Raw genomic sequence first — 15,560 nt, 5'->3', positions numbered from 1 at the left:
TGAGAGTTTATGGCCTTGAAGCCGAGTTTCTGTTGCTGTTAGATAGAAAAGGAGGGAAGTCAATCAACAGAGACTGTGAAGATGTAACCTGTAAATTAAGTATTTATGTAATCTGACCATGACCAGAGCAGATTAATTTTGCTGAGACAATTCAATATTTTGGTGTTGAAAATAGTTCAAGAGATGCTTAATTCCTAGAGGCCTGTGCACTGTGCCTTAGTTTGCATTTCTCTGTTGTTTATGTGCTAAAGCTAGTGCTGCTTTTTTACTTTGACCACATCTTTGTAAAGTGTCTTATACTGAAATCTTCAGTTAATTACATTCAAAAAGTGCAGATTCTGATTCCAGAATCAAAGGGAGAAATTTAAAATTGTGAGAGATGACTGGTTGCTGTTTGCATATATTCTTGGGTAGATTTTCCTTTCCTAATTCATCTTTCATTCATCAAAGCATAGTTTTAGTCTGAACTTGATGGTTTGAATACTTTTTCAGATTTTTGAGCCAAATATAATGCCACATTTATTCACTGTTCATGCTTTTGCTTGCAGTGTCCTTTAATTTTTCTATATTTGCACAGTTGTGCCTTAAGGATATTGTTTAAACAACCTTTGAGATTAATAGAAATGTTTTCGTTAATCAATAACTGACCATTAATTTAATACAAATAGTATTTTTGCAATATTTTAAGGACAGTATTTCCTTATCAAAAGCCTTTTTCTCTCCAATGTCAATATGGAAAAGAAAGGCTTTCTAAAATGTCCTTGAATCTTGAGTGTCACAGAATGCTGTGTGTTTCTGAAAGCTGTTGACAACCTTCAGGTTCTAATTATTTTTTAGACAGATTTTTTATAGTGATAAACAATGAAATAGATGGCTGTGTCTGAAAGGAAAATGCTATATATGAGAAGTCTATTATTTTGCAATATTGTCATGTACACCCCCCTACAGCATCACAGCTTGAAGGGTTTGCCCTTGGTGGCAGCTGGGGCAGTGTCGTGGTTCCTTGTGTTCAGTGTCATGTCAAACATCCTGGTGGTTTTGGGTGTGTGATCTGGATAAAGAAAATTTATGGAGTCTTCATTACCATATTTACAGATATTTTAAGGTTTTATTAGGTATTTTAAAAGTAATCAGAGGAAAATGTTTGGAAATCAGGGTTTTACTAAATACAATTATATTGAAAAGTGTGTTTTATAGACCTGTACCTGAATATATAGGGATGTGTGCTATTTGTGAGCCTTTCTAAGGTATGATTTTAAGAGAAAATCACTTCTTTAAAAAACTGGAAATAGGACCTTGATTGAGATACTAATTGGGAAGTTACTTGGAATTTTTTTACTTTGTGGCTCACAAGGGTTTTTTTAATAGTGCTTTATAAAAAGCTAGAAAAGCAAATCTTATTTCACTGCTAGTCGAATAAAAGACTGAAATTATTGTAGCTGAGTAATAATTAATATATATTCCACAGTTCTTACTAGGTTAAGACTCAATGTTCTGATTGGTTGCAGTGTAACTTGATAAAATAATGCTAAGACATTATTTCCTGTTCCTGAGACACATCTCTCTCCATCATTTCCTTTCAATACATGAAGTATCATCTTAAAAGCCATCTATGAAAACCACAGTTTCACATCTTCTCCGTCTGTTAGTTCTTTTTCCCCCTTTGTTGGATTGCCAGCTTTCAGCAGACTGACTTGTTTTCTCATCTAAATGCTCACTTTATATTTCATGAGATATTTCATAAACTTTTGTTAATTACTCACTTAATAAATCAGATGATCTATGTTTTCCCAGTAGTTTTGTACCTTTTTATAGAAAGGTGTGCATACTTTTTCAAGGAGGGTGATGAGCCCAAGTGGGATTTCAAGTCACTGCACATCAGTTCTGCTCCTGTAGTGAAAATTGCACCTTTGCCTTTGGCTGTGTGCTCCTGTGTTGGCTGTCCTGCTGCTTTTTGTATCTCATGACACTTGTTTGTAGTGTTGCAGCAGTTCAGCACTGACTTGTGCATCATCTTTGCTCCACAATAGCTGCCTGTGCCTTTGTCCCAGAAGTGCCTGTCCTGCACTGGTGCAGCACCTGGGTCCTGCTGAGCTGTTGTTCATTTCACAACATTGCTGTTACTCATTTTGTTTATTCAGACCCATGTCTGAGCCACGGTTCAGACCAGCCAGGCTGTTACAGGTTATCTGGTTATTCTACATTTCTTGTATCCTGCCTTCATATTTTGCTCTCCCTTAGTACCAACCTGTAACTGATTCTCAGATTGTACATCAGCTTTCCCTTATCCCAAGCTGTGTGTTTGTGAGTGCCAAAGGATATTCTGCAGAAAACACGTGCAGCCTGGTTTTATTCCTGTTTTGATTTTTTACTGCATGTTTTTCATTGTGTACTTTGGCTGGTCCATTCTATCTAATCCATACACCTGCCAAGAGATTTTTAATACCATGAGCAAAATGTCATTCAGCTTTTGTCACAGATTTCTTCAAACCCAGGTATGGAAAGTCTTTTGTAAAAAGCCAAACCAGATTTTTAATTCATTTTTTTCATATAGATAACCAGGTAACTTAATTTTTTCCTGCAGTGTAAAGATACATCTTTTCCAAGGTCAAGATATTTAAACATATTTCATCTTCCTATATCCTTGCCTTTGGGCCAACAGCTCTTGATGCTTTATAACTCTAGATAAGTTACAGTTTCTGCTGCCATATTCATGGCAAATTGCACATTCTGTTCTTGTAGGACAGGTCGAGCAAATGTTGTTTCTTTTCATTTTTTCCTGACTGAAAGGGGACCGTTTTCTGATGCTGATTCTTCTCATGTTCCAGACATCAGTAAAGGCTGTTCAGATTTTTCTTCAATTTCTTTGGAGTACAAATAATGGTATCTCTTTCTGTGTCAAGAGGATGTTAATGTTTAGTGAGAAATGTCATGATTTATGCAGGCAATGTGCCCTTTTCTATATTTTTTCCTTTGGTTTCATCCATCTGACTAGATTTTATTACTTGATTTGTCTTTTCAACAGCAGAAACTTACCTGACTTATGTCTGCTTTCAGCTTTATTGATTCCTTATCACAAATTAAGTTTAGGCAGGAGTTTCACACTTTCTTTCAGTGGCTGTGCCACTCACCTGACTCTCCATCCTCCACTTACTGCCACATGTTCCTTTCTATCTCCATTTCTGGGCATCCATAAGAGGAATCTGCTTCTGTCTTTTATCATGTTTTATCTGTAAGGGGAACAGGTATCTTAAGCTGACTGCAGCTCTTTCTTCAGTTAAGATCAACTTTAGACATATTTTTCTTCATGCATACCAGTAGAAATGGCCTTAAAATTAACTTAGAACTTAAAATACTTTTAAGAGCATAAGTCTGAATTTCTGCTTGGTTTGGGATGTTTTATATCAGTTGTCAAGCCATCAGTGAGTAATGTGACTACAATCAAGTTTTTCCAAGCAGGTCTTATGTAGGTATTCTTATGCTTTGTTTTAATTTTGGAGCTCAGGGTAGAATATTTCTAAATTATGATTCTGCTAGGAATAAGAATAATGAAGCTCTCACGTTTCATATTTAAATACATGCACACATGAAAATTAAGATGATCAGGGAAGTCAGTCTTTTCACACAGATCTTGTCACAGGTTTTTGTGGATTTCACAAATACTCAGATTATGCTTGGTATTTTCTGACACAGGCCTGCCTTCAGAGCTGTCTTATTTCAAACTATTAAATCTTGATCCAAACAATGGATTATTTCCCAGTACATGAAATGGAAATTTAGCTGAAAAAAATCTTGTCTAGAAGCTGTAAGAATGACTTAAAATATTTTTCTTTAAAAATAAATTCTTATTCTCATTTGAATTATGCTCTCTTGCCTATGTGTAAAGTCCTTCATTTTGAATGCAGGGTAAATCCCAGGGGGAAAAAACTATTTAAAGTTAGGCTTAAGTGTTTTTATTGGGGCACTTAGCATAATTTTCAAAACATTGAATAAAAATAATTTCTTTTTAAAACTTAATAAATTTATTTAGAATGGAAATAAATATTTAAGAGCTATATTTACGGTATCAATTCTCAAAATTTGGTGGTTGTTGTTACCTGTCTTTCTAGTTTAAAGTTCTTGAGATATGTGTTTGAATAAATTCTCTTGTGCATCATATTTGTTGCTGCCATTTCCTGTTTATCAGTTTACTACTTACAGCTGGCTTTAAATTACATTTAAGTAGTAGAAATCTCAGAAAAGGAAATTACTTATTTGCAAATTGCCGTTTGACCTTCCTTAATTCAGAAGTCTGGTGGGTTTGAAACCACCCGGGGACTGTCTCATTGTATTTCTGAGATGATCTTTCTCCATAAGATAATTGCATTTATAATGCCAAAAAACTATTAGGGATTAAAGAATTGAGCTCAAATGACAGGACTTCCATAGCTGCATTCATCACAGCACTGAGATGGAGGCATTGTGCTTCCCCAGAACAGCCTGAACAGCAGCACCCATTGCTCTAAACCTCCAATTTTGCCTTATTGTACCTCGTTCAAAACCATTTTTAATTAGTATTAGGTAGGACAAAAATAGCAAAAGCTTTTCTTCCTTTATAGTATGTTTTTAAGTCAAATACAACAGTGCTCATCTGCACAGCAGTTGCTTAGGGTTTTTATTTATTTGCATGCTGCTAACTTCTAGTAATAACTAGAAATTAGTTTTCTTTCAGGGAACTGATGGTCAGAGGAAGGTTTGTTTCATGGTGGTGCCTAGAAGCTAAGAATTCATTATGTTCATCATCAGATTAATGATGCTGCCTTTCAACTCTTAGAATCTTAGCTGCTTTTTGTTCCCACAAAATTTTAAGACAGTATTCTATGAACAATTTGAGATTACAGGATTATTTTTTAACAGGTTGTGTACTGTCATCATTAGTAAATTACTCCCTAAAATTTTATGACTTCTTCATGCTCACTTCAGTGACAGTTTACATTAATATTCTACTTCCTTGTTCTTGAAGAACCCTGTGCCTTCTGTGGACTGCTGAGGAGTCTGTAATACCACGAAACATGGTGATTCTTGTCAAAAAGATCACTGTTCTACATGACCTTTTCAGTCAGGCTGCTTTAAATAATTATAACTTTAGAAGGGGGAAGGAATGTTGTTGCTATTTAAACTTGTCAAAATATGTTCAAGTCTGCCCTGTAATTTGGGGAGACGTTAGAATGGAGCTCTGTACTTCCATGGCTGTGCAAGCCTAATTCATTTATTTTTTTAAAAGAGTTTTAATTCTGGAATTCTTAAATTAAATAGGAATTTAAACTTTTTATGTTGCCTATGATCTGTTTGTTATTTTCGGAGGCTGACTACGTTATTTCTCTGAGTGCACTCTGAAACTGTTGCCATCCATTCCATTTGCCAAATGTTTACCTGAAATGTAACCACCTGCTGTTGGGTGTTACTGTTGTGCTGTGAAGATGAAGCACTAATGACCAATACTGCTATATTCTATATATACTATAGCTATGTATAGCTATATATACTGCCATATAGTACTGCTTGTCTCTGTGCAAATTAAAGTTTCAACAGTGTATAGTGATCTCAATATATAGATTCAGAAAAAAGCTACCAGTAATGCTCTTTAACAAGCCAAGAGTGCTCACAAATTCCTAGTTGCCTCTTCTAGCTGTTTTTCTTATATATTTTCATGTATTTCATTAATAATTCTTTTCTTTTGTTTTGTTTTGGTGGGTTTTTTTTTTTTTTTGGGGGGGGGGGGGAGGAGGGTTGTTTGTTTGTTTGGCGGTTGTTGGGGGGTTTTTTTGGTTTTTTTTCCCTCCCCTCAAACCAAAAAAACAACTCTGAGCTAGTCCCAAAAGCAAAATAAACTTTCCACCATAATTTCAGTCTGGAATTATGGCTAGTTCTGACTTCTCACTCTGCCTTTTTTTGTCTCCATTCAGTTCACCTCCTGTCTTGGTATTCTGTGCTGTTTTATTTGTTTTAGCACTCCAGCTGTGTTAAATTTAACTGTTATATCTAACTTTTGAGACTCCTTGAATATTGCTGATCTCCCCATCTTGCTTTGATTGATATCCAGGGTATTTCTTTCTCTCCCTGATTCCCAAATGAGATTCCATCCACAACAGCTGAAATATGTTGTTTCATGTTGCAATGAGAACCCAGTTGGTAAATGGAAATGAGACATTAAAACTTTTCTTTGTAGATTTCTTTTCTGCTGGGTTTTGACATTGTCTCTAAAATTTAAACTATTTTTTCCACAATCAGTCAGACTGTACATGCTTGGTTTACTTCTTTTCAATATATATTACATTACCAAATCAGTCTCTGTTGGAAATCATACTGAGGCTACTGTAGTCCTTGTAGATTGCCATTATAGATTTTAACTCAGCGTATTCCACTAGTTCCTTTTTTGAGAAATTGTTTGAGTGGAGTTTATACAGAGAACATTCTTTTAAATTCTGCTGAAGTTTCACTGTTTCTGCTTAGTGTTTTTGAAACCTTTCTGTAAAAGCCTCGAGTCAGTGCTGTGTGTCACAGATGCTCTTATGTTTTCCAAGCTACCAGTCTGCAAACACTGGCAGTGTTTAACAAGTGCAGTTTGCAGAATTTCTGTCAGACAGGAGAGTAAGAGCCAGTTTGACCTTGCTCCCAAATAGTGAAGGAGATGTTTTTATCTGTAGGTGTTGCAAAAGAGAAACATAACCCTACAGTGATACTTTCATAGCTGTTTTACAGCACACGAGCACACAGTGTTGATGACAATCTCTGATGGGAAATGCTGGGGACTGACCTAACAGATAAGAAACATTTTTACCCATTCCTACTTTTTCTTTTTCCTACTTTTTTCAATATGTTGTGACAGATTAACTCAGCAAATATATGGACTTGAGCTAGCCAGATTTTTTCAAACTTTATCATTTTCATACAACAACAGTTGTCAAATTTCCTGTTTTTCCAGAAGAATGTGGCTCCAAACTGCAGAGAAATTAAGCAGTCCAAAGAATATTATTTTCCTCTTGTACTTGGCAGCATCAACTTTTCTGCTGTCGCTCTCCTATCCTGCTATTAAAAATCAGTATTTCTAATATTATAATAATGACTTGGGTAAACCTAAAGAAAGAAATGTGAATTTAAAAAGAAAAAAAAAAAAAAAGTTGTATTCAGGCAGTTTTAACAGAAAAGAACAAGGTTCAAACCTTTCTATTTATTCCTTTTTATTTCATGATAGGAGGAAATTTTTGTAGGGAGAGTCTGTAAACTTAACTATACACAAGGTTCTCTTGCTTAGCCAAGGAGACCAAAGAGGACCTGAGAGACCATCAATGTTAGTCTGACCTGGCTGCTAAGATGAGTTAGAATAAGACAGGGTGATTTGTTACAAAAGCACAGGCAGTCCATCCTTTCTGCTGCACTGTTGAAAGGTGGTAAAGTCAGAGATGATTCAGTAATGATGATGGGGGAACTGGGAGTTACAACACACACAAAACCATCCTGAAGTCCTCACTCACTGTTCCAGACCCATTGGTTTGGCACACAGCAACTTCCAAAGAAAGCCCAGAGCACGTGAGGGCATTCCCAGCTTGCACTGACCCAGCAGTGTGTCCTGTCACCATGCACAGCGTGTGCCCATGTCCTCAGTGCCACACCTGCCACCCCTCTGTGCTTCCCGTGCCTCTGGGGAAGAGTCAAACCTCTCAGAGACTCAACAGGCCCCTTGCACAGAGCCATGGCACAGCACCTGCTGAGGGGCTGCTGAATTTGGCTTCCTGAAGCATTTTTTCAGATTGTTCTTGTTTCAGATCAAAAAGTATAGTCATGTTTCCTTATCCCTTTATTTTTTCTATTTTTTTTCTAAGAGGAGACACAAATTATATGGATCAGTTATTATACATGGTGATATATAAAATCTTTTCAATTAAGCAGTAAAGATGTTACCAGCACTTCAAGACTATTTAGAGAAAAGGGCTAGCAAAGGGTGGTTTGATTAAAGATGAAGAAAAAATGATGACTTTTCAAGACATCTCACTAATTTCTCATACAAATTGTGAAAAAAATGAAGATGGCTTTCATCTTTTTCACTAGGATTTTAGCACTGTTGTCCTGTCTTCAAATTCCCTAGTGAAAATAGAGGTATTGGGTAGCTGGAGTTTATGTTCCATGTCACAGAAGCACCTGTAGCTGACTGCCACAAATCACATGCATGAAAGCTGATTAACTGAGTCAGTCCCAAGTGAATAAAAACAAAACAGATGGTAATTGCTGGCATGGTAAACACGTAGCATCAGAATTGGAAATTCTAACATTTTTAGAGACCATTATGTAAGGTCAGTATGTGCCTGTTGTCTAGGGCATTAATGGGAAATCTTTGTTTTCTTACTGTGTGTGTGGGTAGTGCAGAGCTCCAGGGGCTTTAAAGTGGGGATACTCTTCCAGGCTCTCCTGAAAAAAGCTGCATGGCTTCTGGGAGCATCAGGCTGTAATTGGAATTCCTGGCTGGAGGGTTGCTGTGTGTAATATCTTCTTTTGCTGGGAATGCCTTATGCACTATGGACCTTGTGCAAGTAGAGTGGAATAAAATTTAAAGTAGAATCTATTGATGGATTTAACTGGAAAAAATCAACTACTTCTGTTCATCCCTTTAATTACATTTTCTGATTTTAAATACACAAAGTTTTTACCTTGTTACATCAGCAGTTGGAAAATAAATCACTACAGGTAAAGGAATGAAAAGCAAGATGAAAGACTGTTCTTGGTTAACAAATACATTAAAGCAGATCTCTAACTATATTATTTTCCACTTAAGTTTTGTCAAGATTAAATTTTCTAAAATTCTTAAACTTTTTGTGTTGATATTCCTCCATACCAAGTAACTCAGGGAAAAACATTTTTCTATTCTTATGTTTATGCTTTCATTTAAAAAGCAAAGTCTTGAGATTCCTAGAGTTCTTCTGTGAGAGGTAAATGGATCACCACATGACAATTGTCAACACATACTCCAGTTCTAATTTTGCAAATTCAGTCCAGCCTATTTCATCTTTTATGGAAACCTGTACAAACCTAAAAGATTAAGAGTAGGACAGTCCCTGACAGAGCTGAGTCCTTGGAAAGGGCTGTTTAGTACTATAATGGCACACAGCATTTTCATTTGTAGCCCAAGCAAATGAGGAGGAATGATGGCCACAGTTGTACCAAATCCTAGGATACACTGTTACCAGCTGCAGTGTACTTTGGAAAAGGGCCCTTACCAGCTTGGTACCAATCCTAGTTGATCTACAGAAGGAATGTGCCAGGTCATACAAAGAGCCTAAACCTTTGTTTTTTTCTGTCTGGCACCTGCCCAGCATTCAACATGGTTTATCTGTCTACTTCTTTAAAGGCAGTAGAAATGCTGGGTTTTAAAGTACTTTGCAGGTATATACTACTTCATACTTTCCAGTTGCTTGATCCCAAGGCGTTTATGTTCCTTTCAGATAAGCAACCACCACCCCCAAAAAAATACCAAGAACAAAACCCAAAACCACTCCAACCATTAAAAAAAAAACCAAACCAAAACACTCCTACCCTGTCCTTCATTTAGTATGCACTTGATCCCATGGTCATAAGAAAAGCCTTTGACTTTCTGAGGGCAAATTCCCAAGTCTGAAGAGGTTGTCAGCTCAAAAAAGTAGCCTTGCTGACTGAAGTCCTGTCCATCATCTACACCTGCACTACTTTTCCTGCAGGAAGGAAAAGATCAGAGCCACCAGTGGAAAAGGGTACAAGGCAAAAACAGGCAAAAGATAGAGGCTGAATAATGACACAAGGAAATGCAGGGCATGGGAGCAGTGCACCAGTTTGGAGGGTTGGGAACTAGTGTTAGTAAATGAGAAATTTCTGTTTCACTGCCATGTCAGGAAGGCACACAGCCTTGAGGGGCACTTATGTTAAAATGTAAAAGAATTAAAACTGTTTCTGACAAACAACAGTGAATTGTCATTTTAGCTGTTGCTCTTTCCCTTTTGCTGTGACAGGAAATTTTAATCAAAGTCAGTCATTGGTATTTGAGTAACACAAGCCAGTGTTTTAGGGCATAGTCCTACACTGACTGACTGTACTGAGCTACTCTGTGCACCCATGTGAACACAACACTACAGCACATTCAATCCTTCAGAATGTGCACCTGAGTTCTGTGATGAACCTGTTTTCCTGAAATGCAAGTGAAAGCCATTTTTGCTGCTTAAATACCCCTTTGATAGAAAACTGTGTGTTCAGATAGGTTTTATCATGGTGATTAGCTCCTACCCTTAATTACAAGATTTAGAACATTATTTTTAGAACCACAGCAATATTTTAAACTTTTTATCATTCTAGAAGTTTTCAAGAACTTTGAAAGGGATGGTGAGAAGCAATGTATCACACACAGGGGGGTAAATCACTGCAGGAGATAGACAGTAAAATAAAAGGAATTAAGAGGTTTGAAATGAGGATTGAAATTGTCTTCTGAGTCTGTTTGATATCTTAAAGCACTTCTGAGTGCTTTATCTATTAATGAAGACATTTTTGATGATGAGGATGGTGAAACAATGAAGCAGGTTGTCCAGACAGATGCTGGATGTCCTATCCCTGAAAACATTCAGGATGGGGCGGGATGGGGCTCTGAGCACCTGGTCTAGTTGAAGATGTCCACACTTACTGCAGGGAGGTTGGAGTAGACAACCTTTAAAGGTGTCTTCCAACCCAAACTGTTTGATAGTTCAATCCACACGTTCTAGTCTGCTTAGTGACCCTCACAAAGGACTGGTTTCTTTCCCTTCTTGCTTTACTTTTTTCCCTAGATTTAAAACAAAGTGCTGGCTATATGTGAGTCCTTCCATGGCTGCACTAAATTAATATTGCTACAGCAATAAAACCAAGCCCCAAAGTCTTGCCCAGTTCCTGCTGTGTGCTTTTACATGAGATGATTGAAGCCAGGCCAGTTGTTACTGCACCTCCCGCAAAGGAACAGCACAAGCAGGAGTCTGACCTGGGGCGGGCGCTGCCAATGGCCGGGGCCTCAGCCATCCCCACAGACACAGCACAGCTGGGCTCTAATCTCAGTGCTTCTGGAACATAGTGCACTAAAGCAACAAAATACCCCAACAGAATACAGGATCTGCCACCACCTCATCTTGCCTCTTATCAGCTTGTTTGCAGGGCAAGAGGAAAGTGTACTAAACTTTTTCTCATTTTTTTCCCTCTCCTACCCCCACTTCTTTTCTCACAGCACGCTACAAGTGAAAGTCTCGGAGCCGCAGAATTCAATAGACATGAACACAGAAAATGAACATTTGAAGTCCATAAAGATGTGCCTTAATCAGCCCACTGAGTGGAATCTGAGTTTTTCAGCAGCATCTCTCGCCAGCTGTAAAGTTTTTAACCAAAATCTCAAAACTGATGAGAACAAATAGATTGCAGCTGTTCTTGCACTATTATTTTGTACATTGTCCCTGATTTTTTTTCTGCTAAATAATAAGCATTTATTACATTGATCTTGAAATGATCTTGTGTGATTTGGCTTTATATACTACTAGCATTATTCAGTTTGATGTACTTTTTCTTTTCTAAATATGAAGTTTCACATCTGACCATCATGAAATTCTTGCAGTACAAATTTATATCAGAATTGGATGTTCCCCTTTAATAGTATTGTGATTTTTCTATGTTCTTTAAATTTAACTATGGTTTCCCAATTTTATTTTTATGCACGAAAGTTAATATATTATGTAATTTGTGGCATAGGTCACCATGTAAAGATTTATGGTAATAATTCAAACAAATCTGTAACAGGTGGAGACCGACTACCTCGAAGCAAAGCAGTACAAAGGTAAATTATCTGAGGAGATCTCCTTCACCAACGGATTGAAATGTATGGAAGCACCAGTTTGTTTCTGCAGTATGCTTTCATCTTCACTTACCTTGAGAACTTCTGTGTGACAATGTTTAATGACCCTAATGTCTAAAAGAAAGACCAAGTCGCTGGAGGATCTCATGAAAGATTGTCATTCAACAAATCTGTATCTGCACTTTTTGAGGTTTCTGCTAAATGGTCTTTCTTCCCCATTTGTTTTTATGAATTTATGCCTGCCACCAATTAAAAATGGATGTAAATGCTCTTCTATTTCATTTTTTTCCGTGTACTTTGGAAATTCAATGTAAAATCAAAATTTTATCTCTACTCAAAGAAGTAGTAAATGGTTGTAGCTGACTACATTGTAGACATTCCATGCTTAAATGATCTTAGCAAGGTTCATGTACTTCATCAAAACTTTATTAATAATAGAGCTATAAAAAAGGTGTTAGAATAAAACCATATAATATACTTCTCTTTTCTGGAGTTATACATTCAGTAGCTAGAGTAGAGGTTTGTTAATTCATGATGAGTTGTCTGTCCTTTACTTGACAAGAACTAATTTTCCAGAAAGAAATTTCCTTGGAAGACACTGTATTTTATAAAACAAAGGTTTTAAGGATTCACCTTACAAAAATGAAGATGCATTTCCTCTTTATAGAGGTTTGTTGGTTTGCAGGTGCAATCCAGTAACTGAAAAAGAGATTGTTATTAATTCTGGTGTCACAAGATTGCAAGAGGGTATTGAGTCTCTGAAACATTTGACATGATTGAAAGTGCAGAATGTGATTAAAAGAATAAACATTCATCCTGTTTTGAGCTGTTTATCTCAACTGTTACATGCACTTCAATTCTGTGGGGCGAGAAGGCCAAAAAAGAGAATTAAACTTCCCAGGGGGGAGGCACTGAAGTTGACTTCAGTGGAGTCCCACCAGTAAGGAGTCAGGAGGACACAGGAGTCTTACAAGCACTGGAGCCAACACAGCTGGAATTTTGTGCGCCCATGGGAGGAGATGCCACATGGATTTTCTGATTTCAAAGACCCAGTAAATATCAGAACCTCGCTGGTCTGGACATGTCTTCCTCAGTCCAAGCAGAAGCCTGCTTTTTGTTAGCAACATTATCATTATTATTATTCCTTTGATTTTTAGTTGGCTGCTGACTCAAGAGTTTTCAGGCATAACCCAAGCTCACCAGCCAGCCCCTGCTGTGCTTCAGCCTGGAGAGCAATTGGCCAAAGGCCTGTTGTTCAAAAGAAGCTGTTTTAGTGCGTAGGTTGAAGAGACTGAATACACAAGCAGGCATGAATCACAACATAGGTTTTAAGAAACAAAAACTAGTGTGGGAATAAACATGGTGTCTCTTAAGTTTGGGTGACCACTGCCAATTTACCATTATTTAAGAGGCAATCAAGTCTAGGTCTGGTGTGGTTCATGTTTGACATCCTATTGTGTTTAACCAGCAGACAGAGGAAAGATGCACAGTAATTGGTCTAGAGCAGAGGCTGTTTTAAATAAAATACTTTAGGGATTAAAATGTTATTCATAAATTAAGCAGCTGGGAAGTTAGGTACATAGAATTAAAGTAAAAAACAGCATTATTTTAGCTAGAAGGAGTAATGCATACCAAGTAAAATTTTTTTCAGGATAATAATTCCAGGCTTGGCTCCTTGTCACCTTAGATACATTCTTGCTACTATGTGACTTTCTCAGGAGATCAGCTGCTTACATTGAAACCTTGATTATCAGTGAACTTTGAGTGACAGCGCACATCTGCACATCTGATTTTCCCATCTTGCAATTATGCAGCTACCCCCTCCTGGAAAGGTAAAGTAATTTTACAAGAACACATCAAATTTTATGTTACACAGAAATCTCTTCCCTTTACAGGCGATGTGCCCAGAGGGGCTGGAAATTCAGTGCCAGTTGCTGCTCAGGTTTCTGGCCTGAAAGGATCACAGGGTATAAAAGGACATTGGGAAGGTCCATAGTTGGACATCCTGCTCAAAGGCAGCCAGCTGTGAGTAGTTCACACCTAGGCCTGTCTTAAAAACTCTAGGACAGAACCTGTACTGGAAATCTGTTCCAGCAGTTTTTAACCTGTTCCACTGCCTTTTTCACCCATTGGTTTTTTATCTTCACACCATATACAACAGATAGCCCAATTTTATCTTTTTACTGGTCTCCTTGCAGGTAACTGGTGATCCTCCCAATATTCACAGGCTCAACAAGCCTAGCTCCCTCAGCCTGTCTCTACAGGGCAGGGACTCCAGCCTCACACCAGCCCCTGGGGTCTCTAGTTAAGACAAAATCAATTTTCTATTAACAGAGAAAGCCACATCCACATCTATTAACAGAGAAAGCCACACCAGAGAAGCCACATCCACAGTCTGAGAGAGGACTTGAGGGAAACCTCAAGTTTTCAGTCCAGCATTTCCAAGAAATGCCAGATAGAACGTGCATATGTGGTAAGGCACAATAGAATAGCAAGAAGGCAAAGCTAAAGTCTTACTCAGGAAGACATGCCCAGAGGCTTTTGTAGATTTGTTTTGCTCCCGCTTTGCCTCAAAATTCATTTTAAGGAAAGAGTGATTAGTATCACTTGTTCAAAGTGTAGTAGTGCTTAAAGAAGAGACCACCAGGGAAGATGAGAACTTAAATTAAAATAAAAAAAAAACCCAAAAAACACTAAAGCCCCAGGGAAGCTCTGGCTTAGAACAGAGAAAAACAACTACATACTTGACTCATTTCAACTATGTTCAGGCAGCATACAAAAAACAGAGAGCATCTCTGATCAAAGTGGCTGCATGTACGCAACCTCATACTGCAAGACAATTTGGGGATTTTAAATAGTTACCAAAATAGGGAGGTCAGGACCTCAAAATTATGTTTAAAATTACAAAATTAATTCATCACAGTTAAAGAAGCTTCTGAATAGAGCAAATACCAGCAGAAAGGTGTGTCATGGCATTTTGTAGTTTGACAGGTTTCCAACAAAAACTGCAAAGAATGAAAAGCAACACAATCCCTGTGTTTCCTATATGCAAGCTTGGAAACAGCCTATTTACCTATTGCAAGTTCCTTAGCAAGCTGCATTTGGCATTGATAGCAGAGCTGAGCAGGTCGAGGAGTCGAGTCGAAATGGCCCCAGTGCGGCGCGGTCACAACTGCCTCGGTGTTGCCAGCGCCAGTGAACCCGCTCAGCCATCACTGACTGCCGTGTGAGCCCCGCTTCCTCTACTGTCCTGTCAAACTCCTGACTGTTCCTACATGTTTGGAACTTGAGAGCTACAAAGAAATAATAGTTGAATACTACTTTTAAAGAGACACAACTCTGACCTTAGAATATTTCTTATTTTGTACCAGGAATATTTTTATGCTTTTCTAAAAGCACATCATTGATTCTATATAAAAAGGTCAGCACCAGTAGACTTTCAGTATGGTTTGTAAAATCAGTTACTCAGTTTTACCACTCTGACATTGTTAAATAAAATGGACACACACCTGCAGGAAGAATTCCCAATTAAGATCAGCTCTATTTTACATTAACATGAACAGTAAATACCTGCATCTGCTGACCAGATTTTACTGTTATAAAACCTTATAAAAATGAAGAAATAAATTAAATGTGCCATAAAAGGAAGTACATTTAAAATTGCTGCCATCACAAGCAACAACTCTGTGCTACT

General features: G+C 37.6%; 1 protein-coding gene across 5 annotated transcripts in view; it reads left to right on the top strand.

The window, feature by feature from the left end:
* The window catches only part of LCORL (ligand dependent nuclear receptor corepressor like), an 82,036-nt gene extending 69,076 nt beyond the window's left edge, over positions 1-12,960 (top strand). For 2 of the 5 annotated variants that reach the window (XM_079307463.1, XM_079307459.1), the window contains one exon: positions 11,249-11,408. In XM_079307463.1, coding sequence (XP_079163589.1) covers positions 11,249-11,262 — 14 coding nt within the window. In that variant the 3' untranslated portion in view covers positions 11,263-11,408. Of the gene's footprint in view, positions 1-11,248 lie in introns of all 5 variants that reach the window. The other 3 variants (XR_013774489.1, XM_079307462.1, XM_079307458.1) reach the window with 3 other exon arrangements.
* Positions 12,961-15,560: the final 2,600 nt, after the last annotated feature.

The sequence above is a fragment of the Erithacus rubecula genome, assembly GCF_903797595.1.
Source record: "Erithacus rubecula genome assembly, chromosome: 5".
Taxonomy (NCBI): domain Eukaryota; kingdom Metazoa; phylum Chordata; class Aves; order Passeriformes; family Muscicapidae; genus Erithacus; species Erithacus rubecula.
This window is presented reverse-complemented; position numbering and strand designations above follow the sequence as displayed.